Source organism: Mytilus californianus, unplaced genomic scaffold (genome assembly GCF_021869535.1).
Source record: "Mytilus californianus isolate M0D057914Y unplaced genomic scaffold, xbMytCali1.0.p SCAF_10, whole genome shotgun sequence".
NCBI lineage: Eukaryota > Metazoa > Mollusca > Bivalvia > Mytilida > Mytilidae > Mytilus > Mytilus californianus.
The window spans coordinates 3,983,963-4,005,424 of NW_026262582.1; the positions used below are offsets into that span (position 1 = coordinate 3,983,963).

General features: G+C 31.1%; 1 protein-coding gene across 2 annotated transcripts in view; it reads left to right on the forward strand.

The window, feature by feature from the left end:
- Window positions 1-2,369: 2,369 nt before the first annotated feature.
- Window positions 2,370-21,462, forward strand: part of LOC127717479 (tensin-3-like) — a 203,702-nt gene continuing 184,609 nt past the window's right edge. Inside the window, exon 1 of one of the 2 annotated variants that reach the window (XM_052223133.1) lies at window positions 2,370-2,758. In XM_052223133.1, the coding sequence (XP_052079093.1) occupies window positions 2,597-2,758 (162 nt within the window). In that variant the 5' untranslated portion in view covers window positions 2,370-2,596. Of the gene's footprint in view, window positions 2,759-16,010; window positions 16,074-21,462 lie in introns of those variants that run through there. The other variant, XM_052223135.1, reaches the window with a different exon arrangement.

Sequence of the window (21,462 nt, forward strand, 5' to 3'; positions counted from 1 at the left end):
GAAAACAAAAATAAAAAGTAAATAGATAAAAAAATAATTAAATGGAGCCACCAGGATAATACATTTTAAACATGAATTAATGTCAACTTGAGTGGGTTTTTGTTTGTCATGTTTTCACCACTGCCTGATTCTTAGGCAGATTGGCACTTGATATGCAGATATGTATCCATGGGGGTAGGATCTTCCTGTTTATTGATACTTTAATTTTAGAGTTCCTTTTAACGTAGAAATTTTGGCCCTGTCCAGCACTAATCTTGGCATGGCAACTCCTCCTACATGTTCTATGGTATATAAACAATACTTGGTATAGTATTAGATCCTAATATTCAGAAGTGTATTAGGGTAAGATGCTCCAGTCCATTGAATTTTCCCAGACACATGCACCTTTGAGCGTTGAGCTTTGAACAATGGTCATACCACATCTCCTTATTTTTACATTTCCATTGTTGCTAATGGTTTCATTGTTGCATATTTTGCCTGGTGGGTCACATGATTCATGCACCTCTATGTTGTTTTGGAAATTATCTTAAAAATCTAGTTGATAGAGAGAAACTATCAACTGCAAAAAAAATTATCTGCAAGACAAATTAGTAAGCCTCACCCTGATTGTCAATTGACACCTTTTGAGATCACCCCCAGTTTTTGGTGGGGTTTGTGTTACTCAGTCTTAAGTTGTCTATGTTGTGTTTTGTTTACTATTGTTTGTCTGTTGGTCTTTTTTTTTTAGCCATGGCGTTGTCAGTTTATTTTCGAATTATGAGTTTGAATGTCCTTTTGGTATCTTTTGCCTCTCTTTTATGAAGTTATTTTTTTTAAATGATTTTTTTTTTACCTAATTTAGCCTTTTTTGCTTCTACCATGAAAACTATTAACTAAATAGAGAACTTGTATCCAGCAAAGATAATTAGCAGAAAAAGATTTACCAGGAAATCATGTGACACCTCATCCCATTCATGCCTGCAAATGACAATAAAAACAAGTTAATTCAAAAATACTTATAATTTCCTCTCAAGCAATTGTACAACTGATGCATTTTACCAAGTCAGACATCTCTCCTTGACCCTTCACGTTGCCTCTTAAACAACTATACAAATATTTGTAAATTGTAATTATAACTGCTTTTTATGTTTCAGAGATGGACATTGATTGACCGATTCTAAGTATTGATGTCTGGACAATTAATTTTATGACCTGCAAATTGTGTCCAAAGTGATGACTATTATCCGGATATGTTTACTCAGGTTTTTAATGCATTACAAGAACAGTTTAACTCGTCTTGGATACGGATTATGTGGAAGTGGTATTTTACTTTAATTTCGTAATTGAAAATTGGATCATTGGAAATAATATCCGGTTTTGAAATGTTTGCAGACCAATTTGATAAGATTATCAACATCAAATTAACGTTTCAAAAATAAATCGTAGGAAGTAGTGATATAATTTACATGTAGCACCATATGTGTAATTACAATGCGTCGTGAAAAGTGAAGGATACATGTATGTTAAAAAGTGGCTAATTAGGGTTACATGTATTTGTGAACTCGATGGATATGATGTAGTTTTTAGTCAGTCAGTGTGCAACTTCTCATAGTCAGATCGGAAATTAAACAAGCCTCACTTATACTGGAATGTACTAATTGTATATATTCGTAGACTAAAGATTTTGCTTGTTAAAGTTTGGTTTTTCCAAAAAAAATTTAGAGGGTAAAAAAGTTTGAACTGACAGTGAAGAATGAATGAAAAAAGGAGTTTAAAGGAATTTTACATATATGATAGGACAAAAATGATTACACTTATTTAAAGGTCAATATTAGGAGTTATACATAAGATCATCTTGAAACATATTTGAATGCAAATACTGAAAAAATAAAGGATATATATTGTCAAAATTGATGCATATATAATGACAAAATGATATTATCTTCATGAAGGAAAAGTCTGATTGATATAGTTTCACAGTCTGAACAATATTTTTTAATACATGTTAATAAAAAAAAAAGTTTCCTGAATAATAAATACTTTACGTAAACATTGGACCTCTTTAAGGATTATATCTAGGAAATAAATGAAGATAATGTTTTGTGAAATGAACGTTTATTTGTAACAGAGGAAACTGAACCAATCAATAAAAATGTCAAATATAGATATGAACAAAATAAAACTATTGAACTCTGGCAGTGTTGTATAACAAATCATTGAAATTTGAAAGGATTCCGTTTTGATGAATTAGTGCAAACCTTATAAATATGAAAATAGTGAGCAGTTGTTAAGAATCCTATGAAGATAACCGCTGACAACTCAATCAATTTCTTCAATAGTTTCGTCAAACATAGAAATGAATACTTAAAAGTTTCGAGCATATATCGAAGAAATTGTTTTTACCTTGCAATACTTGAGATCACACTGTTTGATTGAGAATTATACCAATGTGCTGAATGGACTCTTTGTGCATAAATATGTCATCATTACATTATAGCATTAAAATTGACAGTTTCTAAAAATAAATTTGAAAAATGGGCACTTCGGTTTTGTCAACAAAGCATTTTACATTGTCAACAAAATCTTATCTCTTGGAATAATTAGTTGCCTTGACAATATGACAGGTACCGGTCAACAGAGAGTGGTGTCCTGTGCCAGTGGATATACTTTAAGTGCAGAATCAGTTGGTGGGACGTCCATGGCTGAGGGAATGAAACTTGGATTACAGGGACTTTTCCATCTATTGTATGTTCCATTTCAGTGCTGTCAACGTAAAAAGGTAAGTGCATTGTTGTAAATTTTTCATTTTCAACTTTTAGAGGAGAAATGATGAAGAGGTGACTACTTTGCAAAGTATAGAAAAAATTCAAGTAAAGACAATTCACCCTTTATCATATGTATACCCTTATATAGATGTTTTGGCAATTGACAAATATAGATTTCACCACTGCAACTAGTGTGTTACGATATTTCTCCACTGGAGACAGTTAAATTTTAATATTTGAAGCGCGAGGCTTGCCGAGCTTTTTAAATAATTAAAATTTAACTGTTGAGAGTGGAGAAATATCGTAATAAACGAGTTATAGTGGTGGAATCTGTTTCTTTAATGATTTCTATCCTTCCTTTTCAAAGATTTGCAGAACGTTGTGTTCTTTAAATGTGACGTCATCAGGCATGGTCGCCTTTTTTTCATGACGTCACAATAGGAAAATTCAGAAGAAACCAAGAAAAATTTGACGTCATAATTAAATTTCTACCAAGCATTTGCAGAGAACAGATATTTCACTAGTGAGGAGAAATATTTTTCTCACACCGATCAAGAAATGTGAAAATAGCACAAAAATGAGAAGTAACTTTATATGAGTTGAAAATCCAGATCATCCTGTATTGACTTTGGTGACCTCTTGTGACCTCTTAACCATATGTAGTGGTGATTTTGACCTATTTTAAATGCCAATTAGCTAAAGTCAGTTCAATTGATTACAGTTGAGGCGAAAAAGGGGTCTGTTACAGATATCAGAGATTTAATTTCAGTATTGTTTAAATAATGTCACAGCTTTTCAGCTACCTTGTATATAATGTTATTTTCATGCAACCTGTTTTGCAATTTTTATTTCACATGTTTTCTTGCTTGAAGCTTCTATAATTCACGACCGTGATTCATACATATTGGCCAAACAGCAACAATTTAGCTTTTATTTTATTTTTTCAATTATTGTGAAATGGCTATTTATTACCTATTTGAGTGAATTTGAATGTAAAACACCTAAAGGTTGCGACAACCATTAGTTTTCACTTTGAAATTCACCCAGAAGAATGACTTTTTATCAGCATCACCTTGAGTTTTCTGTCACTAAAGCTTGTTTCAATTCTGACCATATAACATGATTTTTATCCATCAAAGATACTTTTAGTTGTCTATAAACTACTGCTATGGGAAATAAGAATTTGTTTATAGCCACTCTGGTAAGCCTTTCCCCTCTGACGACCCATGGCCTGAAAATTCAGAAGTGTTTCACCACTTGGAAATTCCCCTATATCTTTCATATAAAAACACATTTTTTTTTAAAACATTTTCAAAAAGTTACTTCAGTTTCAATTTAATGAATTTTTTTTGTTGTTATCTCATAAATTTGTAACAGTTTCTTATGGTTATAAGGAAATATTTTTATGAAATGTCCTAACTGAGAAATTATTATTCATTATACAAATATTGTAACTAAGTGTTATTTTTCCCAGTAACAGCCTATATATATATAATAAAACCAAGTCTAAATTGAAAACAATTCAAACCTATGATTGCGTTGGATAAAAACCGCAATTTTTATATGTGTGCATGTAAAACAAATTTCTTGGTAGAGGGGTCTAAATACAGCTCAAACAACATTTTCCAAAAGACCAAAAAAGTGAAAAAGTATATCTTAACAAAACGCATTTGACTAACAGGTCGAACAACAGATGTTCTTAAACCCTGCTGACTGCCATTGGCGATTGCCAAATAAATTGATCACCAGTACAAAATGGATCTTAATATTAATTTAATACCAAACAGAAAACAATAAACTTGTGGAAAAGATGGTATACCTCAAACATGAGGTGCAAAAATTTGTACACCATATCCGGATTTCGACAATTAATGTCTCTTCAGTGATGTTAGGGATCGAAACGGTATTTGGAAGGCCATATAATTTACCTCAATTTAGGATAGACTCTTGAATTTTGAAGAGTCGAAATAGGATGAACGGATCACATAAACCCGAAGGAAAATATAATACAAGCCCAAACGGATAAAATATAAACAAGTCTAAATTGAAAACAACATTCAAACCTATGATTGCGTTGGATAAAAACCACAATTTTTATACGTGTGCATGTAAAACAAATTTCTTGGTAGAGGGGTCTAAATACAGCTCAAACAACATTTTCCAAAAGACCAAAATAGGGAAAAAGTATATTTTAACAAAACGCATTTGACTAACAGGTTGAACAACGGATGTTCTTAAACCCTGCTGACTGTATAATAAAACCATATATTTTTTTTTTTTATGCAGAAATTCATTTTTGTATTCAAACTGATTTTTCTTAAAAGTATAAATCATAAATATATTTCATAATTATTGCAAGCAACTGCAGACGCTTCTGAATTTCATGGTAAAAATTTAATTCAATTCGGACAAAAAATAACTAAAGGAGATTTTTTTTAATTAGAAATGTGTTTTTTTATGAAATGTATAGTCATTAGTGGAATTTTCAATGGTGAAACACTTGACCTCCTCTAACTGTTGTACTTCTAGAATATTATCTCTGGTGATTTGCAGAGTACCACTTTGTTTGGAATATAAAACACTGTATGCAGAAAGTTCGAGCAATGATATTTCTTCCAAGGATGATACATATTTGATTATAATGAAGAGCCATATGAAAAAAATATATAAGTCACCATGGCCTATATATATCATACATGAGAAGCTAAGGTCAGGTTTTGCACAAGTGCAGGGTAAAAAATACAAAAAGTTGAAAAAACATTTTGTGAGTTACTGCTTATCTACATGGTGTTTAATATGATATGAACTTATCACTACAAACTATATAGAAATATTAAGATATATCCAAATTTAATGAAAAAAAGGGGGAGGGGGTATTTTTTTTGCTTTGTCCAGTTTATTGTTTGTTCATCAATATATATTTGTATCCATAACTGATTCTATTTCATGGACTGCATTTCAATCACAATTGTTTTTTTTTCAAAAACTGAATTTCTGACAGCAAATTGCACTGCCAACTTTTCCTGGTTTTTCAAATTATTTTTAGGTAGGCAGTTTGTAGGTATCACTCAATGGATTGCACAGTATCATCAGCAACTAATGTTATTATGCACTGATTATATGGTGCCTTGATCTATATAATATTGAGGATTTCCAACATTAAAGATATGGAATCATTGATAACTTCACAAATTAGGAGAGAGGAAATGAATAATATAAGAGCTATGCTGTACGGGTTTTGCTCATTGTTGAAGGCAACATACAGAAACAATGTCATTAAGTTTCAAAGAAAACAAAATGTAAATAAGTATCAATTAGTACATTGACCTTGCATATATAGAAGCGGGGGCATCTGTGTCACATGGACACATTCTTCTTTTATTTTATTTTTTTACAGTGACTGCATTTCACTATTTTAAAAAAAAAACCTTCAAGTCCTGATGACAAATTGAACTACCTATTTTTTTTGCTTCAAATGATTTTAAGGTAGAAATTTTGTATTTACAACTCCTCATAAGCAACTCAATGGATTTCAGGGCAAATAATAAGCTAACTTTTCCCAATCCTGACATATTGTTCTAAATCCAAACTCACCATTATTAAAACTTTTTGCACTGAAGGCAAACATGCTGCAAGGAAACCAACAAGTTGAAAGTTAATGCATTGAGTAAAATTGGTTTTAGATTTATAGGTGCATTAACTTTGTTTGCTTTGCAATTGAAAATTCCAAAATGATCTGCAGGTTGACTCTTCGATTTAAAAATAGTCTGTTGCTAGACTGATATCATCACATTTTTCAAGTAGTATTATAATTGAAGAGTTATCTCCCTTATTGTCATAGTGTTGGTTTGCTTTTAATCATCTGTTTGGATGTATGAATTATGTAATAACTTCCCTGGTGATATGAATACACAATAATGGTCTATGAATATCGACAAAATATGACTACTTATAACTAAGGCCAAAAATAAAATTTAAATTGTTTGTTGTTGCCTACCTACCCAGCTAAAAAGCAGCCTACCCAAACAAATTTATGACACAAATCGTTTCAATTTTTTTTAAAAGATTTTTTCCTGCTCTTATATCATTTTCTTGTCTATAACACATAACTTATGTTGTTGGCCAAAAAACAAAAATAAAATCCTTACCTACCTACCTAACCCTACAAAGCATGGATAGGCAACATCAAAAACATTCTTAAGGGTGGCTGACAGACTAACATAACAATTTTTTTTATATATTTACATTGTTTTTTTTTGTTACTTGTGTTTGTATATAAGTTCCAAAGGTCAGGGTGGTATACTGGTTTACCTCTATCCATTCTTCTGTCCTTGTATATCCTGTCTTTCCAATAAAATCTTGGATAAGTTTTTCTCAGGTCAAATACAAATCAGAGCTTCCTGAAATTTGGTATCAATCTAAATGTGAGCATGTCACAGTGTGTGATGAATTTTTAGATTTGTCACTCATCAATTTAGTTTTTAGATAACACTGATAGCGGGGAAGACATTTACAAGAAATTGCGCAGATTGCAACTTGTTGGTCTTGCCAATAGACTTTTAAAAAAGTACTAGTTAATTTTTTTTAGTTTTATGTAATTGGAAAAGAACAGACATCAGTTCTTGACACAAAATCCCTTAACCACTTGATGAAACTAAATCAATGTAACAATGCATTATTGCTGTTCATTATTTCAAAGTCACAATGAGGTCTTCAACATGGAACAAAAGTGCACACCTCATTGCAAGTTCAAGATGGCCCCTAACATCATTTTATTTTTATATTGATCAGGAGTATGTATTAGGTACTGTTTCTACCTCACCAAGAACAGATATAGTCATTCTTCAAAGTACTTTCTCTCAACCTTTAATCTGATAAATCCCTTCAAACAAGGAATTATTTGAATCTGGAATAATTTTGAATTCTGAAAAATTTATCAGAAATTTATGATGAAAACTAACCAAACTAAAGAGGGTTAGCCATGCGTGCACGGCTAAGGTTAATTTTACTTTCACTGATATTTCAGTATGAACTTAAACTAACCCCCCTTAACCATACATGCATGCATGGCTAACCCTCCTCTAACATTGGGTTAGTTTTCATCATACATTTTTCATCAATTTTCCAGAATTCAAAATTATTCCAGATTCAAATAATTCCTTGTTTTCATTTAAAAGGCATAAAACAAGAAAATTCTGTTGAAACAGGATATACCTAATGGACTTTGCTAGTCTGTCTTTTCCTGTTTCAAAAATAATGAATCCATAATATACAATTTATCTGTTCATATGTAAATAAGATGATTTTGTAACAATTTATACGTTTGGCTGGTAAGGAAAAAAACGTCTAATTTACAGCCGTTAAATTCTGCAATTTCAAGAACTTACATAGATATAAAAAGATGTACATGTGGTATGAGTGCCAATTAGACAACTCTCCATCCAAGTCACAATTTGTAAAAATAAACCATTATAGGTCAAAGTACAGCCTTCAACATGGAGCCTTGGCTCACACCGAACAGCAAGCTATAAAGGGCCCAAAAAATGACTAGTGTTAAACCATTTAAACAGGAAAACCAACAGTCTAATCTATATAAAAAACAAGACACAAGAAACACTTATGAACCACATCAACAAATATCAACCACTGAACATCAGGTTCCTGACTTAGGACAGGTGCAAACAAATGCAGCGGGTTTAAACGTTTTAATAGGCTCCACCTTTCACCCTAACCTACAACAATAGTGTAACATCACAACATAGAAAGACACACTATAAAATATCAATTGAAATAGCTTAACTCAATCAAAAGACATATTAACAAAAACAAGTCAACATACGCTGAACGAATAAATTTGATCTATGACACAATGTAAATACAAAATGAATGAAACAAGGGGGTTAGATGTAAAACAATATCAGAAAGAAAACCATAACCTTGGACAAAATGCCTCCAAATAAAATAACGTACACAGGTAAATAAAAATAATTTTGTTGCAAGGTATACATGGAGTATGGAAATATTTTTTACAAAATAAATAATTTTGTTGTTCATAGTAAAAAGTGAAAATTTATCGACATACCAAACACTAATATCAAAGGTGGTATATATTAAAAATAGTGAGACATAACACTAAATAAGTAAACAAAAATGCATTACAAATTGTTACCAACAGGTCAAATTAACACTTATAGCTAGAGGTCTTATAAAATGACAGTCATTTTGTGTCAAAACACTACCTTTTTGTGACTTGTGTTATAAAAAATCACCATAGCTTTCAATGCATTTAAGGATGTTCGCTACTCTGCTTCAAAATAACAAGGTCTTCAAGAGACTGTTATGAAAAATTGAAAGTATATGAATAAAGCAACTAAATAATTTGAAAAAATTGAAGGGTCAGTGTGCTTGTTTTCGAGAAATAAGCCATTAAAAATTTGGCGGTATACAATTCTCTCTATATTTTCCATACATGTAACATTGGCATCTTTTTTCTTTCAAAAACTATGAAAAAAAACCAAGGATTTATGTAATTTTCAAAAAAGGTGTTTTTAACTATATGTAATAAGATTATGAAAAGAAAAGTAGGGGTTAGCGGGCAAATTGTTTTATTGGCACAACATGGATAAAACTAGAGGATTTCAAATATCTGACATCTTAAGAGTACACTGGTTCCTGTAATGTTTGAAGTACAAACAGTAAGTATATCTGATTAGAGAAACAGCCAAAAAGTACTAAATCTTGTCTATCATAAGGCCAAACCAAAAATTTAAGTGTTTATAGGGTTTCCTTCTTTAGAAAAATAGGATAGGTATATACCTTGAGCATATGGGGACAACATGGAATTTTTTTCACTATTTACTACCAAAAATACCAATAAAAACTGTTATAAAGGCTTTTGGACCATACAAAATAGGGTAGGCAGAGAAACTCTTACCACAAGTATTTTTTATTTGGGCCTAATGAAACTTGTTTAAGTAGAGTTATCTCCCCTATATCAAGTAGTATTAGAAATCCAGCTGTTGATTTAATTGATATTTTGTGTATGAATTATACAACTATGTCCCATGTTGTCAAAATTAGCATTTGAGTAATAAATATCAATCCAGTATAAATTCTACAGAGAGGAGATAAGACACAATAGATGGTAGACAATTGAACAGCAATCATATAGACTTCTGACATTTCATTATAGGATGGTCTGGATGAGAGGTCCTTCATTTCTGTATTCTTTAATATTTTATGTCATTAATCTCTTTTCTTTATATTTATTTGGCTATTTTTCTCTATTTTTTATTTATTTGGCTATTTTTCTCTATTTTTTATTTATTTGCCCTATTTTTCTCTATTCTTTATTTTTTTTGGTCCATTTTTCTGTTACGATGTAGCCCATTATTCTGTATTCTGTAAACCTCACCCAGACCCTCATGACATTTCATTATAGCATTATGTATATTTTTTTTTTTATTAATATCAATAATTTGGAAAACGTTGGTATAATAATATAAGGAAACAAATTTGTTTCTAAATGCTTCACAGTTTCAATGGTCGCATGCTGTTTATAAGGTTACAAGAGTGTGATAATTTGCAATGAATTTTCTATAGGGTATATACCAGTGGTGTTCAAAATTATATTTCTTGGAGAAAAAATGGTTACTATAAATGTCAGTGTCAGTTATAACAGAAAAAAACTTATATCATCATGTAGAATTTTTTTATTAAATGTAGTTGAAATGGGAGCTACATAATTTCAGTAATTAATGGAAAATGAAAATTTTGAAAGTGTCCATAGTTAATACAATGAATATTAAATATATTATCTGCTGTTTGTAGAATATGGATTTAATTTTCATGACTTTATACCTAATTTGATAAGTTTTCAAATATAAATAACTTCATACAATCAGTAGTCCCACATTAATTTATTCAGAAAGCATTCTGAGGCAAAATAATTGCTGATTAAGGGCCAACAAAACATTCAAGCTAACAAACATTACACATTAATTTTGGTAACACAATTGTACATTGAAATGAACGATTTGTTTTGTCCCATTCGTAAATTATCAATAAATTGTTTAGGTAGACAATGAAGAGTTTCCAAGTACTAATTCACAAATCAAATTTGTTCATTCAAAAAATGTATAAGTCAGTAAAATTTTAAAAATAATAACAATGGCTGTAATACACTATCAGTTCTAAACACTTGCTTTTATTTTGGTTTTTACTTTTCCTATAAAAGGGTAACAGTTTTACATTTACATTCTGCTGTTAAAGATCCAATATTCCTGTCTTTGAGATGTCATGTCATTAGAATCTTAATGTTACAGAATTATCTCAGTGTGACATTTATGCAGGCAGATGTTTGTGAGATTATTATATTTCCTGTTCCGTAGGAAGCAGTTTCCAAGGTAAAAAAATTGCAGCATATTTTAGTTGAAATCAGCAGTTTCTTTTGTTTTAATGAAGTACTGAAAAACTGTATCCATTCGTTTACAGAAAATGTTTGAAAAATATTAATCAGGTTTGCATTTAACTTCTGTAAAGTGGTTTAATTTTCAAAAATTCTAGTGCCAAATTAATTTGTGAGGTTTTATTTTAATGCTTTTCTTGTCTGTTAGTCAATTGTTCATCATAGATAAAATTTATGCAAGTGACAATGTTTTGGGAATTTTATCTAAATTGCAAAATTGGTAAACATAAACCCTCAGCAAACATTTCCTGCTCTGCTGTGTGCTGAGTATAATTCATTGTACAGTTGTGGACTCCAATCAACTCCCATAAACAATATGGACCAAAGAAAGCTAAAAAGAATTGTCTATAAACTACCATTGGGTCCAAACTGACATGAATTATCGTAAAAGAGAGGCAAAGGATAATGTAAATGTGGATATATAAGAGAGGTTTTGGTTTCATGATTTTAATACATAAACTTTTGTTGTGGGGTACATTTGTTGTGTAGTATATATGTGATTCAATCTAAGGGTTAATAACCATCACGCGATATGTTTGAGATTTACAGCATTTATCATACTACGATTAACTTTCAGTATACTACCTTTGATCATGTTTATCAATCATATGAATGTTTCAATATTTTATTCCAACAAAAAAAATAAATTGCTCTATACTGCAACATGTTGAGAGTGAAATAATATTTTTGATAATGTGAAAAGTTTTCTTTCCCATTTGATTCTTTCATTGTCTGACATCTCAGTGTTATTCATGACAATTTAATATATCCCTCGGCTTGCTGTTTCACTGCATATATGATATGATTATGCTCTGAAGGAATCTGATTTAGATTGTACTTATGAATTGGACTAAACAAAATGTATATATCTTCTCAGGATTCTGATCCCTCCAGGGATTTTGGATAGGGATACTGGGTGTGATAATGTTATATCCTGTCCAGTACTACTGTGAAAATTTCACACAACATTTCATTGCATATTATAAGAAACTAACAATCACTGGAAGTAAACCAAGCAACTTTTCAGCCCTTTTTAGCTCACCTGGCCCAAAGGGCCAAGTGAGCTTTTCTCATCACTTGGCGTCCGTCGTTGTTGTCGTCCGTCGTCGTTAACTTTTACAAAAATCTTCTCCTCTGAAACTACTGGGCCAAATTTGACCAAACTTGGCCACAATCATCATTGGGGTATCTAGTTTTAAAAATGTGTCCGGGGACCCGGCCAACCAACCAAGATGGCCGCCATGGCTAAAAATAGAACATAGGGGTAAAATGTAGATTTTGGCTTATATCTCTGAAACCAAAGCATTTAGAGCAAATCTGACATAGGTAAAATTGTTTATCAGGTCAAGATCTATCTGCCCTGAAATTTTCAGATGAATTGGACAACCCGTTGTGGGGTTGCTACCCCTGAATTGGTCATTTTAAGGAAATTTTGCCGTATTTGGTTATTATCTTGAATATTATTATAGATAGAGATAAACTGTAAACAGCAATAATGTTCAGCAATTAAGGTTTACAAATAAGTCAACTTGACCAAAATGGTCAGTTGACCCCTTAAGGAGTTATTGCCCTTTATAGTCAATTTTTAACCATTTTTCGTAAATTTTTGTAATCTTTTACAAAAATCTTCTCCTCTGAAACTACTAAGACAAATTTAACCAAACTTGTCCACAATCATCATTAGGGTATCTAGTTTAAAAAATGTGTCCGATGACCCCGCCCGCAAACCAAGATGGCCAACATGGCTAAAAAATAGTACAGAGGGTAAAATGCAGTTTTTGGATCACATCTCTATAACCAAAGCATTTAGAGCAAATCTGATGGGATAAAATTGTTCATTAGGTCAAGCTCTATCTGCCCTGAAATTTTCAGACCAATCAGGAACACGTTTTTGGGTTGCTGCCCCTGAATTGGTAATTTTAAGAAAATTTTGCAGCTTTTGGTTATTATCTTGAATATTATTATAGATAGAGATAAACTGTAAACAGCAATAATGTACAGCAAAGTTAGATCTACAAATAAGTCAACATAACCAAAATTGTCAATTGACCCCTTAAGGAGTTATTGCCCTTTATAGTCAATTTTTTACAATTTTCATAAATTTTGTAAATGTTTGTAAATTTTTACAAAATATTTTCCACTGTTACTACCGAGCCAAGTTCATTATAGATAGAGATAATAGTAAGGAGCAAGAATGTTCAATAAAGTAAGATCTACAAACACATCACCATCACCAAAACACAATTTTGTCATGAATCCATCTGTGTCCTTTGTTTAATATGCACATAGACCAAGGTGAGCGACACAGGCTCTTTAGAGCCTCTAGTTTTCCTGTTCACAAGCTTTAGCAATCATGTGACCTCAAGTGTCCTAAATATTTCATATAACACCAAATTAAAAAAAAGAATGGTGCTTTGAAACACCCAAGATATATGTTTATGACTCAGAAAATATTTTTCTGCCATGAAATGCAGGGCTAATTTCCTAACTCTAAAATTCAAGGGAATATTTTTTCAACCCTTTTTCGCTTGAAACAGGATCTGACGTACTATGTCTTGGTGATATTACACCAAAAAGGCTCTGGATATCAAAATATGAAACAATGTTTAACAGAAAAATACAGAATACTGTGGATTCATTATTATTCGTTGGATACCAATTTTCGTGGTTTTCGTGGATACAGGTAAACCACGAATTTAAATGTTCAACGAATTACAAATTTTCTATCAGGTTGTATGCTGACTTCAGCAAAACCACGAAATCACATATCCACGAAAATGCAAGTTTTCTGCAATCCACGAAAATTGGTACCCACGAAAATAAATGAATCCACAGTATATAAGAAATTGCATGTTGTTTTTCTCATTTACATTAGTACACCCTACATTTCTGTTTATTCATATAAAAAACAAAGATATGCAGTTTGTATTAGGAAAGTACACAAATGGCCTGCCTATCCACCCCTATCAAATTGGTTTAGCACAAAAATATTTTATAAGCCATTCAAATCAGGAACTTATCTTTAAAGATATACAGATGAGATAAAGTATTTATGCTTCTTACTATCTGAGACTACTGTGTTATAGTAGTCACCCCGTTACCATATAAAAAAAAAAGAAATGAAGAACAAGAAAACTGGGACAAAATATATTGAAGGTAGCATACTATTCACAGAGGAAAGTGAATATGAATTGAAGAATAAAAGATTTTGTTTATGAAAGTTTTAATGATTATCTCCCCTTGACTGGCTCTGGGGAAAATAAGAGTATTTCACAAATGACTGATATATATAAATTTAATTGGAATTGTTAATAATTTTACTATTAAAAAAAAAAATTCTAATCTAATATTCTCAGTACCTCACATACAGAAAAAATTTGCAGTATAAATGAACAATTTTACAGCGAAATTAAAATTTATATGATTTATTTGAGGGACTAAGAATTTGTTCTTGCTTCTAAATCTTGCATTTTTAGCAAAGAACGAGCAAATATCTGGTGGGATATATAACCCATGATATCTGCATTAGAGACAGAAATGCTGCTACGAAACCATGCAGCTTTTTTTTTATATTAAAACAGTTGAATATGGTACCGTATTGATAATAGTTTTTGCAGCGGGTAGAATATTTGAATATCAATGCTGCATTTTGAAGAAAACCTTTTTGTCTTAATTAGTTTTTTTTCTGAATTTTGTTTACATGTTGGTAAGAAAGATTACATTTCTGCATAAATAGCTACTATTTTACAAACCATTCAAGAAATGTCATCAGCTTGCTAAACAAAGCAAGATACTAATTAATTCAATTCTGCAAAAATATCTATATCATGTATATCCTCAAATTTCATGAGAGAAACACATTAATATTATGTTGTATATTTAAATATATAATTAAATTAAGTCTTCTGATTAAACCCACATCATGTTCAAAGACATACACCATTTCATTAAGAATTCTTTAATACATATCATTTGTTTACTGTTAAATGGCCTATGCAAACTATAATTATAATACTTGGTCAGATAGGGGAGGTTTGTGGGTTAATTATATTGAGATAAGGGTCAGATAACTTTGATCCATGTCAAAAAAGAGCTGAAATATATACTGATATAACAGTTAGTAATTGTGGCATGCAGGGTCAGTGTATATTTCAATGTGTACAATTCTATGACTTTGTTCTAGTTATGAATGAACTTTTGGTTGTACTTTTGTTGTGACATATTTTTGAATTGTAGAAGAAAGTGTAGTTTTTATGAATGAAATTGTAAAGTTGTGGGAATGATGAATTAATGGATTAAGTTCTTTTGTGACTTTATGCTTATATTTATATCAGGAAATTAAACCAAGTAGACAAAATTTTTTGTGTGATTAAGTGACTTGAATGGAATACCGTGGAGCAAAACAAAATATTCTTATTAAAGGAATGCATGTATGAATTTGTAAATTGAAAACATCAGAGTTTATTTTGATTCTTTTTTTGTGACACAAATTTGTGAAGGAATCTGAGTCTATCTGAAAGGAAACCTAATGAAAGAATTTTATTATTTTGTTTACATACCTGATGGCCACAAGAATAGTTTTAGCAGTAAAAGTGTTTTATTAGCATAACTGAGTTTTTGAAAAGTTAATGTAATGAATTGTGAGTTACTGAATAACAATATATATGGATTATACTGAAAAGCTAAGTTTATGTTCTCCGAATTATAATTATAGATGTTTGTTTAAATGCTGTTTTATGGTAATTACGAAAATGAAAAAAAGATTTTAAGAATTTTGTTCAGATGTGGATATACCAATAAACCTTTGTCACAATATGAGAAGAGCAGGATCTCTATGTTTTGAGGATTGCTGTAAACACAGGGTAAGCATTTTATAGTATGGGCCCAAGGAATTCTCTAAGGAATTCCCACTATTTATAGTACAGGTCTCTGGGATTCCCTGAGGGATTTTGGCTATTTGTTGTTTAGGCCTCAGAGGGATTCCCTTAGGGATTCTAGCTATTTATAGTATAGGCCTCAGGGATTCTCTGAGGGATTCCCACTATTCATAGTATAGGCCTCAGTTACTCTCTTGGGAGTCTCTGAGGGATCACCACTATTTATAGTACAGGTCTCAGGGATTTCCCAAGGGATTCAGGCTATTTATTGTATAGGGTGCAATCAACAGTTTTTTTCTATGACGTCATATTTTAAGGGACCATGTCTAAGTGACCCTTAGTGGTGGAATGTTTAATAAAGATACTTGTATAAAAATAGATATCACTGGAATCAGAATTGTCTCTAGTTTATATTGAAATAAAAATATAGTGTACTTTTAGTATAGTAAAAAAGTTCTATCCAGAGAAAATGGGGGAAAAGTTGCCTAATCTGAACATAAAAAACCTGAAATCAGCTCATGTGCATACCCATGTAAACATGATACAGGCACATTTCCCATAATCAAAACTGTATGAAATTCATAGGTCTTTACCTGGCTTTTAATAAAAATCATGTTTCAGGGTACGGTTTCCTGCTTCGAAAAGAGCTACAGTGGCTGCAAATAAGTTTTCAATTTTCGCTGCCAAAAAAACAGGATGTTTACAGTGTTGTCTCCCCTCAAAACATGTATATTTAATCTAATTTTTTAAATTATTTTAATCATTTAACCTGTTTAAATTGAAAGCTAATTAACTAATTTATACAATTAAATACAAAAAACATGATACTTTTTCACCAATTATATGAATAAATAGGGATTTCCCTCCATGGTTATTTTTAGTCGGGGAATAACCCCTAGTTTTTTATACGAAACTGTTTATAGCACCCATAAGGTCTTAGGGAATCTGGCTATAACTTGGACAATTTTGGTGCTAAATTTCAATGCATTTATGAAGGCATGATTAGCTGTCAGACCTGATTTATTAAATATATCATTATGTATAAATGAAAACAATAATTTAAAAAAAAATTTGCATGATTTTCACTGCCTTTCATTGATTTTTCACAATTTTAGCCAAGATTATGTCCCCTGAAACGAACAGATTTGTGATACAGGATTTTACATTAACAAAACAACCAATACCACAGAATGTAGACCATTTGGCCTAAAATGTCCTTGACCTGTAAGAAACCTGAAGTCTGTTGAGAGAAAATAAAAACATGGCAAATTATCTTTGCATGAGAGAGGAATTTTATCATAAATAATAAAAATAATGCTAGTAATGATAGATAGCATGCAGAGTTCAGGAGGTCTTTGTCCTAGGTTCAAGGGTCAAAAAGTCAAAATATCAAGTGTTAAAGATTTTCTGGTATCTTCAAACAATTTGCAATACTACAAATTATACGAACTATCAAAAATTTTGGATCTTTCAGCTAGAGAAGAAATTGAAATTGTGACTGTACATTCTTCGTTAACATAGACATGATAGATATGAATGAATTAATGGTTCAGGGGCAGATTCAGTTGGAGGGAGTAAATGGAATTAGTCTAGGATACATGATTTTATTTATGTGCCTGTCCCAAGTCAGGGGCCTGACACTGGTTCAGTGGTTGTGGTTGGTTCATGTCTGTCATATTTGTTTTTCGTAAGTTGTCTGTTGTAAATTAGGCCATTAGTTTTCTCAATTGAATAGTTTCATATTTTTCATGTCGGAGTTTTTATAATCGACAATACTGTATGGAGTTTTCTCATTATTGAAGGGTTATGGTTGCCTACAATTGCTTACACCTCCACTTCATTTGAACTTTGGCGGATATATAGTTGTCTCATTATGATGTTGCCCTTTGCTGGATGATTAACGTATGATTTTCAAATTTATGACTGCAGAGATGCCTCTGATTTTTTAGTGGGTCCCTTCTTGCCACCTTTTCTCAAGAAAAAAAAGGTAAATGTGCCCTATATGACATGCCACTCCTTATGCAACGGGAGGTGTAACTTATAAATAAGATAGGCTAAACTAATGTTTACACAGGGAGGGGGAGTCAAGTCAAAAGTCAGTGAAGTGTGGGAGGCTGGTTTAAAGTCAATAATATATACATATGTACACAAGAAAATGATAAAGGTTGGTGAAGTAAATACATGTAGTAAAAATGAAATATTAAAGAATTTAGTGCAGAATCTTTATTTGAAGATCACTGTTAATTCCAGATCCAATCAACTTGCAACAAAATTTAAGTGTATTTATTATAATTAAAGGCAGATTTAGGGGTAGAGGAGGGGGCCAGCCCCCCCCCCCCCCTAATGTAGGTTATTGTTTAGTTTGTCCCTAGATCCTTTTTTCAAAATCCTGGATTTGTATCTGATAATATTTTTGATAGGTTTTTCAAATTGTTTAACTTTTGTTTATTTCTAGTTTAGATGTTTTTATTTTCCACATTTTTTGTTAAGACTTTTCTTCAGGTGTTGTATGTGAAAAATTTGGCACCTAGGAAAAAGTTTTTAAGAACTAAGATTTTCCAACCATTACAAGCTATTATATCAACAAGATCCATAACTAATTGAAGCCTCACTGAAACATTGATTAATTGAATATTTAACCCAATGTTTGACCATGCCTTATCTGTTGGTCAGTCTGTCCAGTATAATTATCCATAATCATAGCATTGAACCATTTACTGTATAATTTCTCTTTGTTTTCATTGTTTACTTTGGTTTTGTAAAATGATGATTAAGTGACATTGATATTTACAATCTGTCAAATTTGAGGATATAATTCCTTGTTGTTTAATAATTCAAGTTGCAGGGAAAATATACAACTGGTCATCTTTGATGATTGAATTCCTTGCTGTTCAATAATATAAGTTGAAGAAAACAAATACAACCTGTCAGCTTTGATGGTATAATTCCCTAATGTTCAGCGATAAAGAATATTTATTATTCCAATCAAGGGCCCTTGACGGGCAACATAACATGTACACATAAAACAATACATCATGATTTGTAACAGAAAAACATTTTTATATATTAAAATGAAACATTGAAAAGTTCAGACAGATGTTATTATCTTCATTCTATAAAAATCACATACATTTAATTCCAGGCAGGATCAGAACTATAAAATCATTACAATTATCATTGTTATTACATACATTAATTAACATTTCGTCTAACATCTAGACATGTAATAATATAGCTCCCTAAATATTTAAGTATAGACAAATTTTCATTAGTAAATAACCAAACAAATTTTGCCTCATTTGAAAGATATATAAAATTGGGACAGATACAGTTTATCTCCTTGAAAAATATCTCCCTATCATTATTGTATGCTGGACAACTAGTAATAAAATGTTGTTCATCTTCAACCAGATTTAGAGTACATTTCTTACAAAGAAATAAGTTGAAGGGAAGAAAAACAACCATTCAACTTTGGTTATTTATTTTCTTTTTGCTTGATAGCATTCCAGATTGAAGTTTATTATTAAAATTTTTAAGTAATTGACTGCATTATAGAAACTGTTTTAACCATTTGTTATTGTGAAAAAAAATCTTAATACACAATTGATAAAACCTAAATTAAAGAATCAGGACACATCTCAAAATACAATATAGTTGGGTGCCCCTATCCATGGCCAACTTTCCACATTTTCCCTCCCATCATCACAGTCAGCCTACTTCCAAAACCTACCTTATTGCATTGTTTATTTGTTATTGTCCTAAGTATGTATGAAATATTTGTCCCTGGACAAAAGCAAGCAGCAACCAATCAATCAGTCAAAAGTTTTAGTGAGACCTTCAAAATAGAACAGAAGTTTGCACCTAACTGCAAGATTGGATTGGCCCATAGCACTCTCATTGAGATGTTAATAATGCTGATTAATGCCAAGCATTGGAGATTGTAATGCAATTCTGTTTTTTCATAAGTGATTTTTAGAGAAATAGATACTGGAATTGAATTGATATTACGGTTGATTAATATTTTTCTAATACTAAAGTTTTCAAGGACTGTTTGAGTCAAGGGAAATCTTTTCTGTGTACCACAATAAACTTGTTGTACAACTTGTCCTTTGATTTTTGTTGTCAATAAATATTGTCCTTAGTGTGGACAGTGTATAAGTAGTAAATATTTTTCATACACCTTCCAAATTTATTTATTTATATTTTATGCAAAAAATTGTAAGTATGAGGGAGGATCAAATGTTAAAAAAATTGTGATGAATTTTTGGGGTAAAGTAGTGATTATTCCAGTTGAAAAAGGTAAAAAACAAGTATGTCTGATTTTAGCTGTCAATCTGAATTACAGACCCCTTAAATTACAGAAAATCTGTCTTTATCTAAAATTTAACTTATTTGTCTGTCTAGACAGTAAAGTGTTTCTCTTTGTAAAAAAAATCTCAAATTGGAAACAAAGTTGTAAATAGAAAATTAGACAGTTGTAATTTTGTAAACAGTTCTGATTGGTCAAAGAAATTCTGTCTAAAACTCAAACTGAACTGGTTGTTTTACAAAAGGAAAATCTGTCTAAAACTCAAACTGAACTGGTTACAAAAGAAAATCTGTCTAAAACTCAAACTGAACTGGTTGTTCTACAATAGAAAATCTGTCTAAAACTCAAACTGAACTGGTTGTTCTACAAAAGCACAATTGTCTAAAACTCAAACTGTTTTGGTTGTACTACAAAAGAAAAACTGTCTAAAACTCAAACTGAACTGGTTGTACTACAAAAGAAAATGACAGCTGTAATAATTGTTAATGATTGATTGATTAAATATTTAACCTTGATAACTAGATTTTATCAATGACCAAGCTATTATCACTACAATTATAACATGTTATGTTATCAAATGAAAGTGTTATAGAGCCATGTGTAGAGAGAGAGATAGAGTGAACAGATAGCAGAATTGTGTGAGGCTTCTGTTTATCTGACAATGTAATCTGTTAAGATAAAGATATTTAAAACCATGGAAATAATATAGAAGTCAATATGTGATACTTCCATGGAAAAAAATAGTGACTTAAGGATGTTCGCTACTCTGTTTCAAAATAACAAGCTTTTTAAAAGACTGTTATAAATTGATAGTATATCAATAATGGAACTAAAAAAATCAAAAAAAATGAAGGGTCTGTGTGCTTGTTTTCGAGGTATAAGCCATTGAAAATTTGGCGGGAAATATTCCTCTCTAGACTTTTCATATATATAACATTAGCACCCTTTTTCTTTAAAAAAATATGAAAAAATACAAGGATTTTATAGGATTTTCAAATATGGCTTTTTAAACTATATGTAATTAAATTATGAAAAGAAAAGTAGGGGTTAGCGGGGAAATTTTTT